This window comes from Tachysurus vachellii, chromosome 24 (assembly GCF_030014155.1).
Source record: "Tachysurus vachellii isolate PV-2020 chromosome 24, HZAU_Pvac_v1, whole genome shotgun sequence".
In the NCBI taxonomy this organism is placed as follows: domain Eukaryota; kingdom Metazoa; phylum Chordata; class Actinopteri; order Siluriformes; family Bagridae; genus Tachysurus; species Tachysurus vachellii.
Window position 1 is genome coordinate 10,728,629 of NC_083483.1, and position 10,178 is coordinate 10,738,806.

The following is a 10,178-nucleotide window of genomic DNA, read 5'->3' on the forward strand; positions in this document are numbered from 1 at the left end:
AGATACTCGATATCACGTCCAAAACCCCACATTTTATCTTATTACTATAAATGCGTTTTTTTTAAATTACAGTACACTTTAGATATAGATCATACAGATGACACTAATTGAAAAATCCTTTTTAATACATATTTTTTAATATATGAAGCATGGTATTTTAGAAAAGTCAATTTTACTACAAACGATCTGTTCATCTATTTTTATATTACTAATCTGGCAACCCGCACACGACAGTGTGGGTCTCTTCAGCCAATCAAGGGTTCAGAGTCCATACGCGAGGATGACGTCACACTTATGTACAATTCATTCATAAAATTGTAGACATGTTTTTAAATACATATAAATATAATGACTTTATGTTGTAGTATTATGATTGCATTTTACTGGATTTGTTCCAGAGTGACAATGACATTGTGTACAAGTTGAGCTCCATGAAGAGATTGATTTGATTTTTTTTCTTTTTTTTTTTGAGGATGGAGTGGAAGAACTTGAAAGTGATGCAGGATGTATTTCAAAGCTATCTTTGTTTATTGCAGATGCAGTTTTAGACATTACAAATGTAATTAGAAAAAAAAAAAAGATACACGGTTTGGAAAATACCCCACAAATGTGGGATGTTCTAATTTGTTCTGTTTCATGACTGTATAGCTGGGTTGAGCTATGTCCTGGCTGCCACACACACACTCATACAAACACACACACACACACACACACACACACACACACACACACACACACACACACACACACACACACCAGCTTATATCAGATGAAAAGACACTAAAAAACAGGAGAAGAATATTCTGGCAGATTAAGGTACATGGAATATATTTTGTTTGAGGCATTAGGTCAGATTAGATTAGATTAGATTAGATCTCCCCAGGTAGTTCGCAGTTTTGCTCTTCCTTCTCTGCATCCGATTCCGATTTTAGTGTTTAAAATCTGTCCGACTGTTCAATATCCCTGAGGTGGATACGTAGTTAAATAATTAAAAATAAACAACGATAATCCAATCTTCATGTCCGTGAAATATTTAAATGATCTACTAATATTAACTGCATTTAATCTACAACAGATTCTGTAAAACTATATAGATATGTATAAAAACAACATTTGAAAGTTTGTAACAAAGTGAAACAAAAATAAAACCCCTTCTGAATCTAATCCTACTAAATAAAACAAAACTAATTAAATGTTACAGCTAACTATGTCCATCTACTCGTCTCTGGTGGGAGTCAGGAGTCCCTTCGTGTCCCTGTGTGTTTGACCGGGTCGTTGGCCTCCCACAGCTTGTTGAACTCGTCCTCATAGGGTCGAACAAGCTCTGGCTCCTCTGTCACAATCACATTCTCCTTATTGCTCTGCACCGCTGTCATGGTCCAGTTGAGGGAGCCGGTGATCAGCTTCCTGCCATCCAACAATGCAAATTTATGATGCATGTGCATTGTGATAGCCAGCTCTTGCCTCACACAGATACCTGAAGATGGTAAGAAATAAAATTAGAAGAGATTAGAATAAATAGTGTAGAATAAAACAGAGCTGTTTAACTGTTCTGTGTATTTTGCAGATACCATGATCTACATTATAAGACCAGAATTTTGTGAACTTCTGACCATCACGCCCATATGTGGTTCGTCACCATACCGGAAGCGCACAATTGTAAAGAATGTTAGTTCATGCTGTAGTGTTATGATTTCATTTTACTGGAACTAAGAGGCCCAAAGATGTTCCAGCATCACAATGCACCTGTGCACAAACCCCAGAGCTCCATAAACTCGTGGTCTGCCAAGGTTAAACTGGAACAACTTGAGTGTCCTGAACAGAGTCTTGACTTCAACCCCACTGAACACCTTTGGAATGAACTGGAACACTGACTGCACCCCAGACCTCCTCATTCAACATCAGAGTCTGATCCTACTAATGCTCTCATAACTGAATGATCACAAATCTCCACACTAACATCTAGGGGAAAGCCTTCCCAGAAGGAAGAGTGGAGGTTCTAGTACAAACACTAGACAGATGCAAAACTTTTCCTACTTGTTGTCTATTCGTTTTCCTTCAAACTTAGGATCCTAAACCTCGTCAAGTCATTTGGGGATAAAATCCAGAAATAGTCTGTCTTTATGACCAGCACTGTGACATGACACTTTTACAGTGATGTTCACATGATCCATGATCTGAAGTTTGAAAGGTATCAAATAATTGAATATTAAATCATTTTGAGCAAAACATTATTTATCATATGATTCAGTTTTGTATAGTTATAACTGAAAGAAATGTAGGAATGGGAGGTCATGCCTTCTTCTCTCAACTGGCATCTCAGAAATGAATTATCACAAATCTCACTCTTGCAGACAATCACATGGCTTACTATCATAATAAACACAGTACAAGACCGAACATGATGAAGTTGTGCTGGCGTAATTAGAGCTGTGTACGCCTCTGGGCTTTCTGATGCAGCCATGGCTGTCTGATACATTTGTAATGGAAGCAATAAAGGCATTCATGGCTTACTTCCGCACTACAGGCCTCGATTATATGGTGCAACAGACTCCTTTTCTCTCATCTACAGTGATTACTGTTAGCTGTTAGACTGAACTCATTGTTTTGGACAGTTAAAGATGTAATTTATTAAAGCTATTGGGTGTCACCACGGGTGGAACAAGCTGTCCTTTATTAGGTGTGCCCTAACTGTCATCATTTTTAAGTCACCTGTTAAGACTCCTGTGCCAAAGGACTGATAGCACTTTATGTATTTTTCTTCTTTATCTGATTACATTCTGTTTCTCAACTGATCATTTTACTTCTTCTTAACAATTTATTTATGCAGGGAGCTGTTAAGCACTGTGAATTTCCTTTATGTGTAAAACATGTTACATTTATATGCTGTAGATATGGCCAGGTTGTGCGTTATATATAGATCCTATTGTTGTCTGACGTTCGCTAGTTTTGCACTATAGCTATAAGATTAATGCAGCAAATAAGTAATGGAAGCTTCGAGACACCACTTCTGAATCGTGGAATTCTCCAATCTTCACATGACTAGCAGGTTACACAGTATATCAAATTGACCTGCTCCTGTGGTTTCTGGCATAAATGTCTTCTATAAAAAAATAATTTGAGCTACTTACAGTTATAGCACCATATTAAATCTTTATTTCTCAGCACAAAGTTTGAAATCAAATCAAACATCATTCAGGCCCAAATGAAACCACACATATAACAATTCAATCTATAACTGTATCAACTATTATATTCAGTTAATTTCTCTGTTGTTTTATTACTCTATGGTATTCCTAAATCAAATATCTGTTAAGTCTGTGATAATCTAGGTCAGCAGTTTGCACGATGATCGAGTAAGGTGCAAGTTGTAACTATCTAAAATAGAGAAGAAAACAAGGTCTGCAAGGTGGCTTCGTCGTTCGTACCGGCCTTGAGGAGGATGCCGATCTGAGAGCCGGTGATGGCCATGTAGACTCGATCCGTAAGCACGCGCACACGCACACCACGGCTGTGTAAGAGCAGCACAGCCCGGCTCAGCTCGGTGTTGGAGAAGGAGAACAGACAAAGGTCCAGCGAAACACATGCTGAAAGAAGATGCTCCAGGAGTCTGGTGAATGATGTGTTGAGGCCATGAGGGAGGGGACACAGGCTGCAGGCAGACAGAGATCGAATCAAAGAAAGGATTAAGACAGTGTAAGGAAAGAAATTATAATTTAACACATTATAATTAAAATGCTACCATGAATGAACCCTGAGTGGATTGTACAAGTGCTCCACACATGCTGCCGGTGAAGGAAAGAAGAGAACCTCCTTCAGGGGCTGACGGGAACCTCTTCTGGGCCAAAGATGCAGAGCCAGCAACCAGTCCAGCCCTTCCAGGCCTAATACGATAGCCACTGCCCCAAGACCAAGCATCTTCAATAATGCCACCAGAGACATCTTACACACCACAGACAGACATTGCAGGTCACCATAAATTACAGGTCATTGTTGTAATTCATCAGAGTGCTTACTGTCTCAAACAAAACCTCTGCTGATTGTATTTCTCAGTTATGTTAAGCCCACTGTTGCAATCACAATTAGTTTATTGTGCTGTGATTCTACTTCCGGTTAACATCCAGTTTAAACCATTTTAAAGCTACCTAGTTAGCTAATAAACCACCAAACTCAAAACCCAATTCAGATAAGCCATGACTGTATTTGTGCAACAACAAAATGTCCTCTAACTCAGTGTTACATCCAATTTGAATTTATTCTACAGATCATTTTGGGTTATAACTAGCTTGAGAGCTAACTTCGTTAACCGGATGCTATCTAAATAAAAAAGCCATGTTAACAGGCATCTTAAAAATGTATACAATTATAAACAATAAAACAGTATGTATGCTACCTGTACCGGCTTAAAACCAATTACCTTGGCACTATCTCACCACCCACCCACAAGCACTTAGCCATTGAACGAATCGATTCTTTTTGATCGACTTATTGAAGTGACAAAACGAGTTAGCAATTTTCATGCAAATATTAGGCTTTTTTTTTTTAGACACAGTGAAAAATTGCACTTAATTTCCTCGCACGATGATATATTCATTACAATCCATGATACGAAAGCTTGCTTGTATTTATCAGAGTGAACAACACTCTGGATTCACTCAAATTTTGTTCATTTAAAAGAGTCGATTCAGTAAAGTGAGTCACAATTAACGACACGGTAAACAGGTTAGAAGAACAGCACCCTCTAGTGACGCTGGAGTAGAAGTAACTTTTTTTTAGTAACAATGTTCGCAATTTATATGGTAATGTAACTACAAATGTTAATTAGGATACGTGAAAAACGTGTCATTTTACCCCATTAAGACATAAGTAAACAGACATAAGACATAAGTTTTTTTTTGTACTGACGTTAATGATTCTTGTCTTAAAGGTAGTTTGTGTTGAATATATTTTTTCTGCACATACATTTAACTAGAAAATTTTCAAAACAGATTCATAAATTTCGTTCATTCATTTTGTCAATGCATTTCATTCCTGTGTATTCGTTAATCGATAAGTGACACAAATCAGTCCTTATAGCACTTATAATATTATAAGTGAGACAATCACAACTCGCCACTAGGTGGAGAACAACACCAAGCTTTCTCCTATTATTGTACCCTTATACTATTTCAGGACATCCAGCCTCTCATAGACATGTGGCCCAAATCTTTATTTATTTATTTATAGCAGGACAAATAGATAGGAGCATGCATAGTGTACATGTAATAAATGAATTCACTCATAATACTGAATATGCTTATACGAATCTTTATTACATTTATTTATGATTTTAAATAAACGTGAATACGATGCAGCATGCTGTTTTGTGTGTGTGTGTATGTGTGTTGTCTGTGTGTGTGTGTGTGACTGTAATGGTCACTTTTCACAAAAAGTAACTGTCTGGCAACGCGGCCATGGGATGCGCTCATGCCCCCCAAACAGAACGCCAACTTCATTGATTGGTCTGTTTTAGGTGATGTAGGCGGGACTTAGAAAGCCGCTGGTTACGCTGATTCGTTGATTCCGAAATGTGGGCGGGGCAGGAAACTGGACGCTAGAAGCACGCCACGGGTTCCCTAAAGGGAGAGAGAATGAGAGAAGGATCAGGGATGTGTCTAGTCCAAGACAAATAATAAATATCCTAATAATATTAATTTAAAAAATAAAAAAAAACATTAAGAATAAATAAAAAAAGAAAGAGATCATTTGCTTTACTGTTTGGATATTGACCTGAATTCATTTTGAAGAAGAGTCGGTTCTCAAAAGGAGTCAAGAGGATTGTTTGAATCACCATTGGGTAAGTTATAAATTATTTTCATTTATTATTAAATCACTGGATTGTCTCAAGATTTGTTTATTTATTTATTTATTTATTTTTTTACATTTTTTTTGGGGATGTTGAGCTACCCAGAGGCTGTTAGGGATCAGGATTCACGCCCTACTGCTTGTAAGCTGTTATTGTCTCCTCCGGTTAATAAGAAAATGACTCAAGACACGTGTCGATTCTATACAGAGGAAGTATAGACTCCTGTGTTTATATATAAACGTGTATATGACGTTATGTAATGAGAGTTAAAGAGAAAAAACCTTCTTTAACAAATGATACAGGCAGCCAGCCTTGTGTGTCTGTGTGCGCGTGCGTGTCCAGTCTGTTTGGGTAAAATCAAACACCTCATCAGAATCTGATGATAAAAATCTTCTTGACCCCTTTCATGGTGCTGTATCTAGTGACATGGCTTTTCTGCAACGCATCCTGATGCTGGCATGAAATATCCGTCAGGTGCTTGTTTTATTGTCCACATCATGTTGGGTGTGTTCAAAATGTGGACTCTACAGCGTTCACGCACGCGCGCGCACAGCCTATGATTTTTAATGGTTTATTTACCCACTTTGATACTAAAATGCTCCTATGTTAATGGTTGAACCTTTTGCATGTTGTAAATGTTGTTTCAGTTCAACCCAGACTCTTCTTATTCTGTCCCATGTCCCATGTTTAGCCCTTTTCTCACTACCATATCCAGTGCAGGTGAATTGCAAATTGCAAAGCTCATGGAGGTTCTCTTAATAAGCTGATGAGCTGAATCGGGTGTGTGAGATCCTAAAATGTGCAGTGCGACACCAGTATCAGGGAACAGGGAACACTGCCCCACATAGATTACACTGAGAGTCACATCCACAGCAGCTAGAACTACACTTGATTTTAATTTACCTGCAGAAGTGCAGTAATATTGTTGTACATCGATTCGGCCAATCCTGCTTTTATAAGATAATATTGATGTCAGGGTCCGGCATTGCATGTGATACCCGACAGTGACGTCGTCTCTTCAGGTGTATGTTGCCCAGTTACGTGAAACACCAGACATTTTGGTGTCCTGTATTTGCATTCAAGATCTGTGTCAAGTCATTCAGCGTAGGATATGTTCCTGGCATAAAACTCAGCTGTGGATGAGCACGAAACTGACCCAACACCTATCCAGCATTTCAGATCTGCTTCAGTCTTAATTCCAAGACACAGAATAGGTCTTTCGTTTAAAGAGATGCAATAACATTAACATCTGTGTTAATCATGACCGTATCAGACGAGTCTGGGTAGATAACAGCCCAAACATTTTATACAGAAAAAAATCCTTTCTTTTTTTTTTTTAGATTCTTTTTCAGATCCAGTCTCTCTCTCTCACACGTACCCACACAAACTAGTTCACACTTTCCATCCAGTTAGATGCTTTCTTTAAATGTTGTCAGTTGGAGTCACTTTGTTGGCATCTGATGCATGCAATGCTTTGACCTACAACACAGGAGACACTCATTGGACATCACCTGTACCACCACCACTGTTTTTTGTATTGTACTGGACTTGCGATTTGCAGAAGTTAACTTTTTTTTTTACTCAGGCTGTGATGTGGATCATAATTCTCCACTATACCACAGTGGTAATGAGATGATTCTTTTGCCCTTTACTATCGTATCACAATTTTCCACGGAACGGATTCAAGGCCATGTTTTTTCAGTTCGTCTGCGCAAGTGTGTCTCAGCTGAAAGCAAACACAAGCTTGAGGTGCAGTGTTTACCCTTGTGTGCTGCAGAAAAGAGGACAAAGCACTCAATAAAGGTTAGATGAGGTGACGCAAGGCCTGTCATCAGGACCTCGTGCAGCGTTAAGTGTTTTACTGACAGAGCTATCCGATGTAGAGGCTGATGTACACTTCGCATCCTGCTTGTGGTTGAGATGAGGGAGGAAACAGTGACCATTTCTGCTTCACAGACCCCTCCTTTCCGTCATACTCTGGTGTTGACATCCACACCAAATCAAATGGAAAAGACAACAGCAACAGTTTTCCTCCTCAGGAAATATCCTCCGAGTCTTGAGCAGAACCGGACAGAGACGATAAAAGGGCAGTTCTCTTGCACCCGAGTATTCTATAAACTCGTATTTACAGACGTCTGCTGGAGCTAGGCTTGAAATTATGTCTTTATAGGATTGTGTTACTGTCAGAATGGTGTTCGAACGTACATCAGACAGCTCTCTTTCCAAAGTTTGGAGCAGGAACTCAAATGGTTGAGGTGGAGTCATTGTGTTTGGTCACATGTTGTGATGTACATCTATAGGTATCACAACTATTTATATATTTATATTATATATTCTTCTGTGTTCTATATTCTACATGTTTTATTCTTCTTATTCTATATTTATCAGCCATGTTAATTTGCTGTCTTGCTTTTTTAAAATAAGCTGATCAATGATCTACATAGGAAGTAGGATGAAAATGCTAATCTAGCACAGCATCTTGTAACCTGCCACATCAGGTAGTTCAAAAATGTTCATGTAACGTACATGTGGGTCAACATGGCAGGCCCTGAGGCTAAGGCAAGGAACTAGTCTACTGATTGAATTTTATCATTGATTGGCCCTGATGGACAGATTTAGTCAAAAACGTCCAGGGAAAGAAAAAGATTGATTGTATTCTTGAAGTAGTCACAAGGTCTTGGTCTTTGTTCCATTGTCTGCTTAAAAAGTTCATGAGCTGAATCTGATCACGAAACCTCTGATCACGAGAACCTCTCGGGTTGACATTTGCTGTATCCATCTGGAAGTTAAGTTTCCTGTTTGTGGTTGGGAGATGTTGAGGAACTCCTATGGCTTGGCACCAGTGTATCTAATGAGAAAATCAGCTGCCTAAGGACTTACTAATGCTCCTCAGGGAAGATAAGAAGAAAGCTTTGGTTGTGTGCATGAGAATGTTTATGTCCAAGGTCACCATCAGTCCATTAGCTAGAAGCCTCTGGGGTTGTACTGTGCATTATGTGTATCATCCTTCTCAGAGTGAGTTCTCTCTCTTTTGGCTTTAATCTAATAAGCTTGTCTGTATGTAATGGCTGAGAACTAGTTGAGGACTTTGTTGCTTTGATGTGGCATGCTTGATCCATACAGGCTGAAGGGATCCCACACAAAAGACTGAGCTCTAAGGTGGTGTCATCTTACCAAAGCCCTCCTGAGTGTCTGAAATGTGGGGGTGGTCGTGTTTCAGAGAGACCTCTGGGCCAACATGAAGGACAGTCAGCAGGCATGGTGAAACAAGAGAGGTCATTCTTGGCTACTCAAACCTCTGTCCCTGGAAGCAGGTGGGATGTGGTGTGCTAGTGAGAGCTGGACGCAGTTGAAAAGCTTTTCTGAAAACATTCTTATGACACTAATCGTCTTGTGTGGGAATTGCTTTTCTAGGAATATAGACCACTGCTGCATTATTCCATTTTATGCACCCGAATAATGTATATCTGAGTGGTGGTACTCATCCGATGTTTGGTGGTGTCTCATGGAATTTAGATTTCTACTGTGTTAGCCGTGGTTGGCTTTGAAATGATTTCCTCCTCTATAAGAGATAGCTGTAATCTACTTGTAGGATAACTGTACCAGGACTTAGGAAGTTCTGACTTAATCATTGTTTCCTGAGTCAATTGTTGATATTATCCACATCGGAGTACTACAATAACATGGCTAAACTGTCTAGTTTTATTACCGTTCAGATTGTTTTGTATTCCACCATACATGTCATTACTGTATTTGATTGTATAGTTCAGGATGGAACTGTTCCCACATTACTGCTCGTGCTTATTGTTTGGGCCAGCACTTTGTAACGAACAAAAGCTCACAGCCAAGTCAAATCAAGGAAGTGTTTTATCTTCTTATTTGGTTATCGATGATGGCACACATAATGGCAAGTTGTCTGTTCCCTGTTAGGATTCTGGTTAACAGCAGACTGTGGTCATGAGCAGGTGACTTGTGTTCGTTACCCTGTCTTACCTTAGAGCCAATTGACTTCAAAAAAGCAGTCATGTGATAGGAAACAGTTTTTCAAGAACACCTCATATTTGTGTCGATCTAAGTATAATCCAAAGCAGTGGCTTGTCATAGAGGGTTAAAGATGCTAGTGGACTCAAATAAACATGGCTGTGGAAGCACTGTCTATAACATATCAGTCCTTTTGTCTAGTTCTTGAATTCCAGGCTGAGAAACAATCCATTGTTTGGCCATCTTTTTTTGTGTCTAGTCCCTGAAAATGAAACGAAAAATGGTTTGTGCTTGTAGTTATATTGTGTGTATTTTTGTGTGTCTATATACAATTGCTGATCAGTGATTAGCC

At 39.0% G+C, this 10,178-nt stretch overlaps 1 protein-coding gene across 1 annotated transcript; it reads right to left on the minus strand.

Moving 5' to 3' along the window:
- Positions 1–1,153: 1,153 nt before the first annotated feature.
- Positions 1,154–4,633, minus strand: pld6 (phospholipase D family, member 6). Its single transcript, XM_060860684.1, has 4 exons — positions 4,418–4,633; positions 3,743–3,942; positions 3,429–3,652; positions 1,154–1,477 (listed from the first exon to the last, which is right to left on the minus strand). The coding sequence occupies exons 2-4, from the start codon at positions 3,940–3,942 to the stop codon at positions 1,236–1,238; spliced, it is 666 nt and encodes a 221-aa protein (XP_060716667.1). The 5' UTR covers positions 4,418–4,633; the 3' UTR covers positions 1,154–1,235.
- Between the last annotated feature and the right edge of the window lie 5,545 nt (positions 4,634–10,178).

Bases quoted from the DNA above. Each gene is read 5' to 3' on its own strand.
- pld6 (XM_060860684.1), bottom strand. From the start codon at position 3,942: ATGTCTCTGGTGGCATTATTGAAGATGCTTGGTCTTGGGGCAGTGGCT. The intron at 3,653-3,742 runs GTAGCATTTTAA...GTCTGCCTGCAG, and splicing joins CCACTCAGGGTTCATTCATG to CCTGTGTCCCCTCCCTCATG. The intron at 1,478-3,428 runs GTACGAACGACG...TACCATCTTCAG, and splicing joins CGGCATCCTCCTCAAGGCCG to GTATCTGTGTGAGGCAAGAG.